Source organism: Rutilus rutilus (assembly GCF_951802725.1).
Source record: "Rutilus rutilus genome assembly, chromosome: 4".
Taxonomy (NCBI): domain Eukaryota; kingdom Metazoa; phylum Chordata; class Actinopteri; order Cypriniformes; family Leuciscidae; genus Rutilus; species Rutilus rutilus.
In genome coordinates this window covers 33,359,635-33,377,574 of record NC_140212.1, presented here as the reverse complement: position 1 = coordinate 33,377,574, position 17,940 = coordinate 33,359,635, and the positions used below count along the sequence as shown (strand labels likewise).

Here is a 17,940-nt window from a genome sequence, read left to right as displayed (position 1 = left end):
TCTGAATCAGGAGAAGAATTTTCGGGAATGTCGCCTTTACGCGCAAATCACTCACATATTTACTCGTATATTTACGATTTCATGAATGAGACCCATTGAGTGATTAATGAGTGTCTGTGTTAAGTAACTGTCGAAAAGTTCGATTAATGTGTCATTTGAACTGCGCATGTATATGATTTGTTACTGAAATGTTGAATCAGAAATGAATTATTGTACGTTTGCCTTGTGTTTTCCAAGGCTGCGTTTTCTTGTTCTCTGTTTTTTTTCCTATGTGAACGTGATCGGCAAGTGTATCCTGTTTTGTGCCATAAATAATCCTGTGAAGGTGAATCGCCTGCCTATTGAATACAATTAAATATGCACAAATGGCTAGCTGACCAGTGCCCATGGACCGGTTTCCACTTTGAACCATAATTTGAAACCATCAACTGGTAGGATAATTACAATTTTCTTTTGTTTTTCGGACTCACAGGACTTTTAATTTGTGAAATAAATTAATTTATTTTTACATCTGAAATGGAGAGACTTCAACTGATCGAGAGAAGTCTGAACAACTCTTTAAACTGAATCATTTGATTCACGAACTCTGGTCAGCTACGTCGTTATTCATGTTGTTGAACATACTATTTTACTATACAAAGATAAGGTGGTTAATTGGAAGGAATGATGAATCACATTGTCTTTTGAGTCAAATCCGATATCGGATTACTAGTATTTCTTTCGTCAACAAAAATTATAACTAAATATTGTCGTCAACGAACCACGTGACGAAAACGAGACGCAACGTAAATGCTGGTCATGTGACAATAACTATAATTAAATGTATAATGCAATATTGTTGACGAATAAAAACGAGACTAAATGTGGTTTACAAAATAAAAACTATGTTAAAATGTCTCTTCATTTTCGTTGACCAAAACGAGATGAAATGTTATGACGCTATTTCGTCTTGTTTAGTCACATTATTATTATTATTATTATTTTGCAGTATTTCTGTTTCCCGTGTCTCACTTCAGGGGCTGCATCAGGGCGCACTGCGCAGACGACGTCACTTCCTCAAGCCCCACTCGCGGCATTATTTAGAAGATGCAGCTGCGGTGAGTTAGCGTAAACGACAACAAACAAAGTTAAGTCTGACGCCCGTTTCACACATAGGGCCCGATTTTAACGATCTGAAACGCAAGTATCAAGCGCGAAACGCAAGTAACTTTGTGGCCGGGTCTTGGGCGCTGTTGCTATTATACCGGCGGGATAAATTACTCTTGCGCTCAACGCAAATCTAAAATGTGTTGGTCTGCAGTAGCTTCATTACTCATAGGTGTGGTTTGGGCGTAACGTGAAATAAACCAATCAGAGCGTCATCTCACATTCACTTTAAGAGCAGAAGCGCTTATTCTATAGCGGATTCCTATTATAACGGTGGATTTGCCAGACGCGCGCCAGCAGCTGTTCACAGCCGAGCAGACCGACGTTCTCGTCAGGGCCGTAAAACACAGAGAAGTGACATTGGGGATGGAGAAACACACCCAAATTAACTTCGGTTAAACAGGCGTATGATAATTTGGGTAAATGTGTAAACTAGAAGTATGCTTTTATAATTATCTATCTATCTATCTATCTATCTATCGTAATGTATGATTTGCAAAAATGAAAACGGCTGCTTCTGTGTGAGAGAATCAAAGTGTATGTGCGTTGTGCACACGCTACATTGATTATGGCCAAGCATGCGCCCTTAAAATAGCATAAGAATAACATGTGCAACGCGCCACTGACTTTAAACTAGATTTTTTCAGTTAGTGGCGGAATTGTTTTCTAAACGTGCAAAATAGCATGAGGGAACGTTTGCGCCGGAACACGCCGCCTCTTTGCGCTGAACCGCCCCCGGGAGCGCAAGTGTATTTCTTAGTTAACCGACGTGCGTCTGTGGAGGGAAAAGTCCGCTGTGCGCGGGTGCAAAATAGGAATGATACATGCGTCGGTGTACAAAGTCAATTGCGCTGGGTGCAAGATAGGGCCCATACTCCGTGTGCAGTGCATATGCGGTGCAGGAGCAGCACTCGCTATAGTGCTTTCACATATGCTGCGTTTGCAGTGCGTAACTGATCCACGGCTGAACCACAAACACATACTCACTATTTTTATTTCAAATCCAGAAGTTATCAAATACTTTTATTTAAAAAAAGTTTTGTCAGCATTACGATTCTCTTTGTACACACATACTCTTTAATGGTCGTAATTCACTTTTAAGCACAATTTAAACAATGTATTCAATGCACTACTTCTATCTAGATTTATTAGCAAGTGGTAAAATATTTAGCCATATAGTTATATTAAAATGACAAATATTTTAAATTAAAACTTAAAATTGACAAAAACAACCGACTCTCATGCCTTTTCTTTTGCATTTAAATTAATACAGTAAATCTTGGATGTCAGAAAGAACTTGTTTTTCAACCTCCACGAATGAGACGAGTGTTACTTTTCTGTTCACTATTTTCGCTATTTTTCCATAGTGATACACTATATTGACTGGGTTAAATAGAATTGCATTTCTAAAAAGAGACTAAAATACAATTTTCATTGACTAAAACTAGACTAAGGGCGCTTTCACACTTGGTTCGATTGCCTGTTCCTAACCCGAGTTCGATTGCTCCCCCCCTGCCCCCGATGGACTTGTGTTCACATATTATTTGTATCCGAACCGCAGTATGCTTGTGTCATCAAGTTGCAGCTGGTGCGTAATCGTGTTGCTTGGTAATGAATGAAAAGGCGTCAAAATGGATAGAATTGCTCGCTTCACATTTGTTCTTTTTTTTTTTTTAACTTTTGGTTTTGTTTTCAAAGAAAAGATCCAGAAAGAGAAACACATGTGTTTGTCTGCCGCAAAAGTACTAAAATCGTTCCAAAGACAGCGGGCTGTCCGCCGAAGACAATTTTTGCGGAGGCAGCCAGAAATCATCTCTCTGCTTGCAGTGCGTCAATCCCGCTTTTCATCAAGTTAAGTGTATATATGACGAGAATAATTCCTGTTAGTGATCCAGAGCGCGATCCATTTAGACGCCGACAAACTTTATTGCTGCGGATAAAACAATAAACCTCCGCAGAAGCATTCCAGAGGTACTCCGCGAGGAACAAAACATGTTCCAAACATAAAACAGGCTATAACCACCTGACCGTTAGTCCAATTGACTTGAAAATTGGTATGCAGTGTCTTGGTCCAAGGTGCCATGTATGTCTATGAGGACGTTGGCGTATCTCGAAAAACATGGCCGCCATCGACCAATGAAATTTGAGCACCTATTAGACAAGGTTAACGGAGGCCGATCGGAACGAAACTCGATGGGCATGTTCGACTCATGGCCCTAGAGGTCTATAAGAGTTTTGAAAGAAATCGGCCACTAGTTGGCGCTAATGAGTTTTATGGCTCTGTAATCACGTGGTGTAAAACTTAACAACTTTTGATGCTTTTGTGCTTAAAGTCCTTAAAGGCCTTAACTGCTTGAACCCCGATAAATGCTGCTTGCAGCTTTAATTATTATTATTATTATTATTATTCCGCCGTAAAACGCATCGTGCAGCCCAAACCGTAAGAGCTGGAACTTTGAAACTTTGACAGATGGTAGTACAAAAATCGAGGAAAGGTTCAGAGATTATGACCCCGATTGGCCCATAGGTGGCGCTATAGCAACCAAAAGCGCGAAACTGTTCATAACTCCTAGACCGTATGTCGTAGACTCAAGTGTCTTATATCATTGGAAAGCTGGATGCCTGACGAACAAAACGTATATCTCCGATTTCATTTCCGCCATGATAGATTTTCCGCCATTTTGAATTTTGTCAAAAACCTACTTTTGCGAACTAGTCCCTGGTTTTTTGCCCGATTGGAACCAAACCAGTGCAGAAATGTTCTCTGGAGTCTGAATATCAATAATTATCGAAAAAAAGTGGAAATTTCGATTCACGGTCGCTAAGGGGCGCCAAAACGTACGTTGTGGGAGGGGCCTATTTTACTAAAATGGCTATAACTCCCGATGTAAATGCGGTATCTTCACCAAACTTGGTACACATGTGTATGAGTTCAATCTGGGGTCACATTAAAAAAATCGCGACGATTGGCCTCATGGTGGCGCTATAAAATGAAAAAAACATAAAACAGGCTATAACCACCTGACCGTTAGTCCGATTGACTTGAAAATTGGTATGCAGTGTCTTGGTCCAAGGTGCCATGTATGTGTATGAGGACATTGGCGTATCTCAAAAAACATGGCCGCCATCGGCCAATGAAGTTTGAGCACCTATTAGACAAGGTTAACGGAGGCCGATCGGAACGAAACTCAATGGGCATGTTCGGCTCATGGCCCTAGAGGTCTGTAAGAATTTTGAAAGAAATCGGCCACTAGTTGGCGCTAATGAGTTTTATGGCTCTGTAATCACGTGGTGTTACACTTATCATCACAAAATGCATATCATTTGATAGATCTGCTTATGCTGAACAACTTTGCCTCTAGAACCATTGCTGTCAATCAAACAGTTTATTAATTATTCACGAATATGTTAAAAACCTACTTTTGCGAACTAGTCCCTGGTTTTTTGCCCGATCGGAACCAAACGAGTCTAGGACAATTCTCTGGACTCTCTAGATCAATAATTATCAAAAAAAAGTTGAACTTTTGCATTTGGATGGCTGTAATAGGGTCATTTATAAAATGGGCATGTCAAAATACATTAAAAAGCCTATAAATCCTAAATAAAAACTCAGAACTTCACAAAAATTGGTCAGCATATGTGACATAACATCATTAACAAGCATGAAAAATTCTATGGAGATCGGACGATAGGTGGCGCTATAACTGTTAAAAAGCTTTAAAATCATATATTTCCAATGGTAAACTGCCTGTATTGGCTGTAAATGGTCTTTTCCATCTCTGATCATATAATTTTCATATCATAATGTTCAAAACTAATGCAATACAATTCTCTGGACTCACTAGATCAATAATTGTCAGAAAAAGTTGAACTACTTCATTTGGATAGCTATAATAGGTTCACTTCAAAATCTGGCCTTTACCAAGTGTCCCCGAAAGCCTATATCTCTTTAATCAATGCTCAGACCTTCTTAAAAACAAGTCAGAACGTGTGAAATATCACCCTGAACAAGCATGAAAATTTTCAGACAGATCGGACAAAATTTCCCTCTATAACAGTTAAAAAGGTGAAAATGATATGAATTAATGGCATGTTAAGCCAATAAGTGGTATTTTACTGCCCCCTGCTGTTTAAAATAGTCATTTTCTCATATTAGTATTGGTATCAGCCATGGTAAATCATGATAAATGATGGTGTGTGTGTGTGTGTGTGTGTGTGTGTGTGTGTGTGTGTGTGTGTGTGTGTGTGTGTGTGTGTGTGTGTGGTACAAATATAACAAAGGTTTTATTTTCCAACATGAAAACAAACATAACAGAGTGCTAGTGCACAAACAATAACCGACAATGATAATGGATGAGAGGGGAACTTAAATACACAGATCAAGACAAGGACAACAGGTGACGGTTATGATGATGAGGAGCAGGTGATGATGAGGAGGGTGATGAGGAGCAGGTGCAGGTGATGACGACAGATGGTGAATGTGATGAAGACAGAAGGTGAATGTGATGAAGGTGAATGTGACACCAATATCACTGAAACATTGTGTGTGTGTGTGTGTGTGTGTGTGTGTGTGTGTGTGTAGCATTATTGTGTGTAGCATATGTAGCAAGTATGCATTATTGAGTTAACATGGAAACACTGGTTTGCTTTAGTGCAGAAAACTGGTCAAAATCATGAGGTTTAAAGTGAAAGTGAGCCAATAAGTGGTCTTCTACTGCCCTCTGCTGGCCATTCTACTTATTAATGAAATATTTCAACATGTGCTTGCATTCATACTTGAATACACACTAAAAATCACTTATATAGCAATAACTATTATAACACAATCATATTTTGTCAGTGTTAATCACTTTATTTCCATTGACACTTCAAATAATTGCTAGTAATGTGGTAAATCATGGTTAACTGTGCTGTGTGTGTGTGTGTGTGTGTGTGTGTGTGTGTGTGTGTGTGTGTAAGCATGCATTGAGTTAACATGGATAAACTGGTTTGCTTTAGTGCAGAAAACTGGTTTAAAGTGAAAGTGAGCCAATAAGTGGTCTTCTACTGCCCTCTGCTGGCCATTCTACTTATTAATGAAATATTTCAACATGTGCTTGCATTCATACTTGAATACACACTAAAAAAATCACTTATATAGCAATAACTATTATAACACAATCATATTTTGTCAGTGTTAATCACTTTATTTGCACTGACACTTCAAATAATTGCTAGTAATGTGATAAATCAGGCTAGAAACATGGTAAATCAAAGTAAATAATACTAGATTGTCGTTTATCTCCTGGTAAATAATACTAGAACGTGGTATATCATGGTAAATCATGGTTAACTATGCTGTGTGTGTATGTGTGTGTGTGTGTGTGTGTGTGTGTGTGTGTGTGTGTGTGTAAGCATGCATTGAGTTAACATGGAAAAACTGGTTTGCTTTAGTGCAGAAAACTGGTTTAAAGTGAAAGTGAGCCAATAAGTGGTCTTCTAGTGCCCTCTTTTGCATTCATACTTGGACACACACTAAAAATCATGTATATAACTAACTATTATAACACAATAATATTTTGTCAGTGTTCATCACCTCATTTGCACTGACACTTCACATAATTGCTAGTAATGTGGTTAATCATGCTAGAAACATTGTAAATCATAGTAAATAATACTGAAATGAGGTGTATCAAGGTAAATCATGCTAGAATCCTAATAAATCATTCTGGAACATGGTATGTGATAGTAAATCATGCTAGAATCATATTAAATAATTCTAGAATGTGGCAAATCGTTGTGGGAGGAGCCTATTTTACTCAAATGGCTATAACTCAAGAAGTAAATGAGATATCTTCACCAAACTCAGTACACATGTGTATGGGTTCAATTTGAGGTCACAGTAAACAATTTTATGGAGATCGGACCATAGGTGGCGCTATAACTGTTAAAAAGCTTTAAAACCATATATATCCCATGGCAAATTACCTGTATTGGCTGTAAATGGTCTTTTCCATCTATTATGTCAGTGGGTACATGCTTGCTAAATAAATCTTAATAACTTTTGATGCTTTTGTGCTTAAATGCCTTAAAGGCCTTAACTGCTTGAACCCCGATAAATGCTGCTTGCAGCTTTAATTATTATTATTCTTCTGCCGTAAAACGCATCGTGCAGCCCAAACCGTAAGTGCTAGAGACTTGAAACTTGGCCAGAAGGTAGTACAAAAATCGAGGAGAGGTTCAGAGAGTATGACCCCGATTGGCCCATAGGTGGCGCTACAGCGCAAAAAACAAAAAAAATTCATGTTTTTGCTTAAATCTCCTTAACCCTTTGTCACAGACTCAAGTGTCTTATATCACTGTAATCCTTGGCTCAGGGCGGACAAAATGTATATCTCCAATTTCATTTCCGGTATGCAAAATTTTCCGCCATTTTGGATTTTGTCCAAAACCTACTTTTGTGAACTAGTAGAGGGTTTTTTTGGCCAATCGGAACCAAATCAGTGCAGAAATGTTCTCTGGAGTCTGAAGATCAATAATTATAGAAAAAAAGTTGAAATTTCGATTCACGGTTGCTAAGGGGAGCCAAAACGTCCGAAGTAGGCGGAGCCAGTTTACTAAAATGGTTATAACTCGTGAACGAAATTAGATATTTTCACCAAACTCGGTACACATGTGTATGAGTTCAATCTGGGGTCACAGTAAAAAAATCGCGACGATTGAACACTAGGTGGCGCTATAATATGAAAAAAACATGGAAAGGGCTATAACCACCTGACTGTTAGACCGATTGACTTGAAAATTGGTATGCAGTGTCTTGGTCCAAGGTGCCATGTATATTTATGAGGACATTGGCGTATCTCGAAAAACATGGCCGCCATCGGCCAATGAAGTTGAGCACCTATTAGACAAGGTTAACAGAGGCCGATCGGAACGAAACCTGATGGGCATGTTCAAGTCATGGCCCTAGAGGTCTGTAAGAATTTTGAAAGAAATCGGACTCTAGTTGGCGCTATCGAGTTTTATGGCTCTGTAATCACGTGGTGTTACATTCATCCACACAATATGCATATCATTTGATAGATCTCCTCATGGTGAACAACTTTGCCTCAGGAACCATTGCTGTCAATCAAACCGTTTATTAAATATTCATGAATATGTTAAAAACCTACTTTTGCGAACTAGTCCCTGGTTTTTCGCCCGATCCGAACCAGACCAGTCTAAGACAATTCTCTGGACTCTCTAGATCAATAATTATCGAAAAAAAGTTGAACTTTTGCATTTGGGTGGCTGTAATGGGGTCATTTAGAAAAGGGGCGTGGCAAAATACACTAAAAATCCTATAAATCCTAAATAAAAACTCAGAACTTCACAAAAATTGGTGAGCATATCTGACATAAAATCTTTAACAAGCATGCAACATTTCATGGAGATCGGACAATAGGTGGCGCTATAACTGTTAAAACACTTTAAAACCATATATTATATGTTAAATTGCCTGTATTGGCTGTAAATGGTCTTTTCCATCTATAATCATATAATGTTCATATAATAATGTTCAAAACCAGTGCAGTGCAATTCTCTGGACTCTCTAGATCAATAATTATCAGAAAAAGTATAACTTCTTCATTTGGATGGCTATAATAGTGTCACTTCAATATGTAGCCTTGACCAAGTGTCTCCAAAAGCCTATATCTCTTTAATAAAAACAAGTCAGAACATGTGACTCTTAAGAAGCATGAAAAATTTCAGACAGATCGGACAAAATTTGCCTCTATAACAGTTAAAAAGGTAAAAAAATATATAACATGGCATATTAAGCCAATAAGTGGTATTTTACTGCCCCCTGCTGTCATTTCATCATACTACTCCCTAATATTGTTATAAAATTCATATTTAGACTTTATAAAATCATTATTTTAACATTTACAATCACATTTTGTCAAAACTCATCTATTGAGTATTACTATTGACAATTGTGTTACACTGAGATATGGAAATGGACGAAAGTAAATGAATGAAATGAAACGAAAGTATAACGGCATTTAAGCCACGCCCCCGAATACAAATTCATTCATAACTCGAAAACGGAAAGTCGTTGCGCGCTCAAATTTTGATGGTGAGGACATCTCCGGGCTCTTGATCGAAACGTGTCGTCGCGGGCCTCGGGAGCGCGCCCCCCGCGCATCGCCAGTCCGCGGGACCCCCGATTTTGAACGACCATTACTCCCGACCCAGACCACCCCGAACATTGTGTGAGAGCTCGTTGGAAAGGTCCCGTCTTTGGCTAGCTTCGATTCAAATGTGGTGTTATTTGCCCAGGGCATTCCAGAGATAATAGCCCGAACAGATATGCCTTATAACAGCCATAACTCCCAGCCCCAATCGCCCAAAAACACCTTGATGGTCTCATTCAACAGGGCTCCTCAAGCACTATCTATGCTCTGAGTTTCAGAATTTTTCGCCTTTTGGTTCCTGAGATATAAGTAAAGAAACAAATTCCCATTCATTCATTCAAACACTTCAACTGTAAAATGTAAGCTATGATACCACTGTTGTCCACTAGAGGGAGCAGCAGGATTACGCATGATCTTTTAATTCGCTTTCAGTATTGGGAAATAAACAAATGCTTTAAGAAGCAATCTTTTTTATTATGATTTTTTTTTTTTTATGATATTTGTATATATTTTATTTTTTTATTATGATTATGAACGGTTTGATTGACATTAGTGATTCTTGAGGCAAAGTTGTTCAAGATGAGGAGATGAAGATATTTTCACAATATCACATCCTAAAAACATTGAAAACATATTTGTCTTTGTGTGTGTGTGTGGATGTGTTTGTGTGTGTGTCTGTGTGTGTAAGCATGCTTAATGGAAAGAACATGGAGAAACTGCTTTGTTTTACTGGTGGATAAAAAAGTCTTTCAAATGAAAGTGAGTCAATTAGTGGTCTTCTACTATGGAAGCAGGACATTCTACTTAATAAAATATTTTCATCTGTGCTTTTGCATAAGTTTTTGGACTATATAAAATTATTGCATGAAAATCACCTATTATAACACAGTCATGTTTTGTCAAAGTTTATCACTTCATTTTTACTGAGCTCTCAGTTTGAACAATTCTGCCTCTCAGTGATTAATTTGAAATCTGAAAATGGTGTTATACAGAGGAGATTTGCAATTATCATTTTGTTACCTATCTTTTATTTTAAATATCTACATCTACAACAAAATGTGTGTGCATGTGTGTGTTCAAGCATGGTTAGTGTATTAAGTATTATTGTTTAAGTATTATTGTTTTCATTTACATTTTAACCACCAGAAGAAGAACACTCATTGGTTCATTCTGCTCACTAAAATATTATTTTTCATTTTTTTTCCATTTGAAATATTGTTTAAACTTAATAAAATCATTAAAATAACATTTCAAATCATATTTTGTCTGTTTATAAATCCCACAGACACACATTGGCTGCAATACTAATGTTTTTGTAAAACACAGACCTGATAGTCTAATCTGTGTGTATTGTGCATATATTATTGATATTATTACTATTGCAAATCATGTTATTATAACTCATATCTTAATAGAATATTATTTGTAATTTTAATTCTTTATTTCTTAATTGTTTTTTTATGATTACTACAGATATTATCACCAAAGATATCAACTACACCTTCACTTTTAGTATTGACATGCTGCACACACAGCACAATCACACACTCACTAATGCATTCAAATAAATGTAATCTTACTGTGCTACTTTATTTGTACATGATTAGAATGAACAGAAATCTAAGACTATTTTTCTTCTTTTGTTAAAGCCATTTCAGACTCCAAGTAAGCATTATATTACTAATCATCTATTTTAAAGGTGCCATACAATTGAAAACTGTATTTATCTTGGCATAGTTGAATGATAAGAGTTCTGGACATGGAACTGACATACCGTGAGCCTCAAACACCATTGTTTCCTCCTTCATGTGTAAATCTCCTGTTTGCAAAAGACCGCTGAAAAATGAGTGAATCCCACCATAACACCGACTGTGACGTTGGAGTCAGGATCATTAATATTTATACCCCCCAAATTTGCATTTCCCAGTCCATTTTCTAGGCCAGGCAGTGTTAATGTGGACCTGCACAGCCAAATCATCAGAAGATCTGCAGGTGTTGTGAAGAAGCAAGCAAGGACAATAGTGAAAATGGCAGATCATGGATATAAATGTTATGTCTGAGGCTGTGCTGCGGATTTGAGAACTTTTCATTCCCTTCCCACAAAAGAGAACTGTCAACAGGCATGGTTGATGTTTACAACAGGATACCTCACCATTTTAATTCAAAGCTGTTAGTTTGCTCTTAACGGAGGCCGATCAGAACGAAACTCGGTGGGCATGTTCGACTCGTGGCCCTAGAGGTCTGTAAGAATTTTGAAAAATCAGCTACTAGTTGATGCTAACAGGTTTTACGGCTATGTAATCACGTGATGCATATCATTTGATAGATCTCCTCATACTGAACAACTTTGCCTCAAGAACTACTGCTGTCAATCAATTTGTTCATTAAATACTTGCGATTATGTTAAAAACCTACTTTTGCGAACTAGTCCTAGGTTTTTCGCCCGATCAGAAATATACCAGTGCAGTACAATTCTCTGGAAGCTCTAGATTATTAATTATATAAAAAACTTTAACTTTACCCATTGGGTAGCCATAACAGGATCATTTAGAAAATGGGTATGGCAAAAAACACTCAAAAGCCTGTAAATCCTAAACAAAAACTCACTAAACTGCCTTATGTGCTTAAAGACCCTAAATGCTTGAACCCCGCTAAATGCTGCTTGCAGCTTTAATTTTTTATTATAATTTATTTTATTTTTTGCTGTACGGTAATGATGCTGAATGAGCCAAAAAAATTGCTTTGTACGCAGCCAAATTTTGGTTGGCCCCACCAAATCTCACTCCAAGGTTTTTTGAAAAGTTTGTAGCCCTGGAATAAACATGAGCACTGCACGTTTCAAAGTCAAACGCGGCACGGGAGTTTTTACATTAATGTATCTTTGAAGGGAACTTGCTGTGTTTAGAAAAGTTTTGATGTTATTTTGATTTAATCTTTCTTTATCTTTCCTGATAAAGCGGCGTTTATGAGCGCTGCTTTGTGTACAGCCGTTACCAGGGAAACTGCTGTTTCTGCCGCTCCTAAAGCGCCTCCTGCTGCACCTCCTTATAAACAGCCTTGCAAACCTGTATTAATACTAGTGTGGATTTTTAGCGCAATTTTCCACCGGACAAAATTGCGATTAACAACTCATGATTTCTGTTCTGTCTGTGCGCACCAATCTTGCACTTCTATCTACTCCTCAACCAGACCACCTAGAGACTTCGGGTTTTCGGCATTATGTTAAGGAAGGTCTAATCTCGGGAACGCACAAAAAAAAAATCCAGGAAAAGATTTGGGATTTCCTGGAAATTCCAGAAAAAATTCAGTTTTTTGCAAATTTCTCGGCAACCATAATAGCTATCGAGTTGAAACAAATTGCAATCGATAGCTTCTAAAATTTACAATAATATTAGAAAAAAAGAATTGATCAAAAATCTTTCCTTTATGCTTCAAAAATTAATTAAAACTTTATATGAAGGGAAATAAGAAAAATATAGCCTTTTTACCTATAAAACTATTGTTCCACAGAAATACGTAAGGAAGGTATTCACAAGAGTCATGAGCACAATTAATTCCACTGAATTACGGCAAGAAATCAATGAAGGTATCGATCAAGATTTGGAGAAGGAGCAAGAATATATGAGAAAACGACAAGAGGTTGTTGCAAAATAAAAGGAAGAACGTTCAGCAAAGCGACAAAAGATGGCGACATCCACACCAACGGCTTCCTCATCAGGCGTATCTGATTTCTACGATGACTCGTGGCTTTCAGAGGATGTTTTGGCAAATATCTCGAAAGCAGAAGAAGAGTTTACAAAGTCACAAGCCAATAGTCAAGCAGAAAAGAAGGAAGAATCTGAAGAGGACAAAGCAGAAAAGGAAGCTGATACAGAGAAAATCGAGGATATTGAGTGAACACAAGATGTAAAAAATAATGAGCTAATAAAAAAAATGATGTTAATCATTACAAGAGGTCAATCTACTGCAGTATTGCATCTCTCAATCAGTAGAAAATGTGGTTAACACCCAGTCATGCCTGAAAAAAAAAATATATACACACCGTCATATACCGTGAAACCGGTATCATTTTGAAAAATACCGTGATATGGATTCCAGCACTACTGTCTTTGTATACTTCCTATTTTAGATTAATTTCCTAGTATTTAATTTACAATTATTTCTTTTGAACAAAATTTCAGAGATTTCATGTTTTAGATTGTAGGTCCTCTTGGACCCTGTCAAGGACAAAGCTAACCAGCAAAACTTGATATCAAAAGCAGCATAAATGTTACGTTTGCACCATATTGTAGTGAGTAACCTTTCTTGGTATTGGGGTTTCAAATAGCCGACCAGAATCTGTAGTCTGAGCCTGTCCAGGGCTAGTGGCAATGGCAGATACGTTACTAGTTATGGTGCGTTCAAGTCCTCCTCGGAAGTTCGTACGTACGAGGTGGGAAGTCGTGCTTATAACGGCATGTGCGTTCAAGTCACTTTCGTCGGAGCAAGATGGCGGAGTACTTTCTCTTAATTAATTACACAAAAATACATTAAGTTCTTAAACTCTTGTTCTAGAAAATGAAGAACAAAGAAATGTGCATCAGGTGTACTTTGTATTATTATGTTTTTAATTCATTTATGAAGCCACTGCCAACTCATCGTTACATGTTGCATAGTTATATTATAATACTATCATATTCTGTGTTGGTGATTAGCTAACTGCGCTGTAAATAGAAAAGCCTGACAATATCACAGCTAAATACCTTTACGTATTGTGTATTCCGCCATGTTAATCACTGATGCCCCCAACTCGTAAAGATCGGAGCTTAGAGAAAATCCCGAGCTCCCCACTGGTTTTTACGCCATTGTGGTGGCGTTCAAGTGCGTTCAAGCACCATTAGTTTCAAGGAAAATCATTTTCAAATAATGTTCTTTTTTGTTGCCAAATAACCCCCAGCCATTGTATCTTATTTATACAAAATAAGAATTTTGTTTGAGACTGGTGTAAAATTAAGTAATATGGTTTTCAGTGTTTTTAAATTAGAAGTAGATTTTGGGTTTAATGTCACAAGTAATTGTAAAAGGCTACTTCTGTATTATTTTTCCTAGTTTAATGCGTGTCGTAATAACAAATGGAAGTCGAATCTTCTCAGGTGGAAGGCAACGTTAGCATTTGTCTGGTCACGTGATCTCAACATGTCCGTCCACATGAGGTGACCCGGGAAAATAAAACTACCTTAATAAGGACACTCATTTGATATTCTTCAAAAATATCATTAATTTCTGTAGAGCTGGACATTTTAATAGGGATCAAATAAATTCAGATAAGACTAAATTCAACTTTCGAAAGAAACTAACCTGTTTGTTCTTCAGTATCTTCAAGTTTCAGACTGAATGTTTCTTCAATCTTAATGTCTTCGTTCTCCGTTTTAATAAACGCCATCTTTGTTTGTTCCTCAATATCTTCTTGTTTCAAGTCTTCACTCTCCTCTTTAATAAACGCCATCTTTATAATAGTGTCACGTGGATCTCAGTCGCTTCACCAGGAGTTCTTCTGTGTGTTTGTCCTGTTTAAGATGAGAGTAATTAACAGAAAGAAAAATAAATCCACAATAAATCTCTGCGTGCGTCTCAATCAGCTCTAGTTCAGTAGTTCAGCAAACTGGTAAGAGTCAGTCAGAGTGAGAGTTAATGGACTTTGCCTTTGTTGCTTTTGGCTTGCTTAGTTAGGGACACTTATAATATTCAACAATATTATTAATCTGCCTGTTTTTACACCATTATATTAGAACTGAACTAGACAATAACATCATTGTTTTCTCCAGTGCAGCTATATATATAAATTTTATTGAACCATCAAAAAAGAACCATCACTGAACTTAATTTAAGCTGGACTACGACGCTATATTCTTCTAGATCTGCCGTACAGTAGAAACAAACTTTATTGCATTATTTTATTATCACAGTAAAGCTGCTTTGAATTGTAAAAAAGTTCTATATAAAGGTGACGACTTAAATCACATGATTAAACAAAAACCACTCAAAACATAAATGAATAAAAGAACAAAAATCATACAAACTGAATTTGTATATAGTATCTAAATTTTTGATTCTCGATAAAGGGAGCAAAATGAGACATTTAGTTACTCATGCATGAATGCTCTTTACCCATAAAAACAACATTCATCCGTGTTATTACATACACAATGTTACATTTACCAGTAATTCATTCATTTCATTGTATAAACTGTTTGAACGGGTTGCTTTAATTTAAACACTTAAAATGGTAAAAAACACAAACCTTTCTGCAGTGGAATCTCATCAGATGCAGGAGCGTGGCGCAGCTTTATGACATCACATCACCACACCAAAATAAAAGTCCTGCGTGCATGCTACAACTATGAAATATTTGAAATATGCATGCAATAAAACACATTCAAATATTAATCTAAGATTCAGAGATTCCAAATTCTATCAACGCCATTACGATTTTTTTCAGAGATTCTTACCAAAATATAAGCCAGCGTGAATGATATTCAGACAAGGATAAGGTCAATAATCTTGGTCTTTCAAATTACAAAGGGTTGTAAAAAACTTTAGAATATTTTAAACTCTTTAGGAATTTGTAGATCAAAATGTCTGATCTGAATGTGTAATCTAACTATTAGATATATTCGTCTTATTTCATCTCAATATCTCCACAATATTGGGGCATTAAATAAAATCAAATTTCAACTTTATTTGGTTAAAGTGCATGTAAATGATATTACATTGCTTTTGTCTGTCTGAATGGAGTACTTAAAATGGTTACTGTGTGTTCCGTTTAAAAAATGTAGGGTAGGGCGAAAAACTCAATCTCAATCTCAAATAAAACTCGCCTTTTATTTATTTTGTAAATGGTGTATGACTTAGTCTTTGCACGTGTGGTTTGTAAACGTCACACATGACCTTTCAATGTGATTACACGATGTGTTGTACCCCATTGAAGTCCACTATATGGAGAAAAATCCTGGAATGTTTCCTCAAAATCTTATGATGTTATCTGTACTTAAACCATAGTCTGCCTGAATACTGGATTATGATTGGCTGGAAGGTGTGCAATAAAAGCCTTTAATGCAGAGGTAGTTTCAGTCATTTTAATCACCATTCTACCTATAAACATAGGTAAGCATACTAACACACAGTGACACAGAGTGATACTGCTATTGTAAACATTTGCTATTTACTTGGCTAAATGGATGATTTTTGCATGTAATTTTACTTATTTGGTGAATATCGCAATTTTAATAAATGGGCCGAGGCACAAGATGAACTGGAGGAAATGTAGAAGATAACGTTAAATGAGAAATGTAACCAAAAAAATATAGATATATTTATTAACACCAGCACAGCTCAAGGAGATAGAAGTCAACAATGAGGTTTATTTAAAAAAAAAATATATATATATATATATAAGAATCAGTGGTTAAAATTAGTCTTTACCACAATACCACAGGAGTATAATCCTAAACTTTTGCTGTGTTCCCTTTATTTCACTGACGACTGCTTCTCAAAATCTCGGAGTTCAATGCAGGATTCGCACACCGCTTGCTCGGCTAATGTATGCACTGTTATTGATTCATTATTGATACTGTTATTGTTTCCACATGTTCACCGCAATAAATTAGAAAAATACTCTGATTATTTTACTTGTACTTATTTATTTACAGTTTGTCAATGGACATGCACTTGTTAATGCTGATGGTGAGAAATTACAGTTACAACATCTCATAATGTACCTCAAACTGAGTAAAACTGAGAAACGTCCTGCTTGAGTTGTCCTTGCGATGGAGGTTCGGGTTGAATAACTAGTTCTTCCAGGGTTTCATCATCGCACTCGGGTTGATATGGTAAAATCGACGTCATTGTTCTTAACTGTGTTTAGTTTACAGTTTAGGAGCCTCAGGACAAGCAGAGCTGACATTGTTATGGTAATGGGCGTTTTTGTTTTCGACACGCACGTAGTAGACCAATCACAACAGACTGAGCCGTCTGGCCAATCAGAGCAGAGTAGTTCGCGGAAAGGAGGGATTTAGAGAGACTGATTTGAAAATCATTGAAAATGTGGTGATGTGCAAATGTATATTATGAGAAAATTAAAAAAAATTTTGACCTTAGATGCATGTAAACCTGTTGAAGGAGACTCCAAAACATTAGGAAACTTTAAAATAGCATTATAGGGGCACTTTAAGGAAATAAGGGAATGCAATCAAAATTAGTGAAAATTCATTTAAGATTGCCACACATCAGAATATCTTTTTATGCTTGACAAAATGGTACTCAAACAAATCATCAATGTTGGAAAAAAAACAATGGGTTTTCAGAGTAACAAATGCATAATATCGTTACAAATAGTACCGTTATTTGTAAACCACACAGTTGTAATCAAAATTATTCAACCCCTATTGCAAATCAGGTTTATTGGTACTTTCAGCTGGTTTGTAATGAACAAAAGTAATTGAAATGGCTCAACACAACAAATGCTTAAAGTGGTTACCCCAAATTCAACTGAAAATGCAACTTTTAATGACTTTTGCAGTCTCAAAGTTATTCAACCCCCTGAATAGAATCCCTCACAACAGCACAAGTATTCACAGCACATTTTTCTCATCACATTTAT

The 17,940-nt window shown here is 36.7% G+C and overlaps 1 protein-coding gene across 2 annotated transcripts in view; it reads right to left on the bottom strand.

Annotated features, from left to right (window-relative positions):
* LOC311289703 (uncharacterized protein) overlaps positions 1-15,647 on the bottom strand; it is a 57,962-nt gene extending 42,315 nt beyond the window's left edge. Inside the window, exons 1-2 of one of the 2 annotated variants that reach the window (XM_084407930.1) lie at positions 15,583-15,647; positions 14,640-14,848 (exon numbers count right to left, since the gene is read on the bottom strand). In XM_084407930.1, coding sequence (XP_084264056.1) covers positions 14,640-14,787 — 148 coding nt within the window. In that variant the 5' untranslated portion in view covers positions 14,788-14,848; positions 15,583-15,647. Of the gene's footprint in view, positions 1-14,639; positions 14,932-15,582 lie in introns of those variants that run through there. The other variant, XM_084407931.1, reaches the window with a different exon arrangement.
* Positions 15,648-17,940: the final 2,293 nt, after the last annotated feature.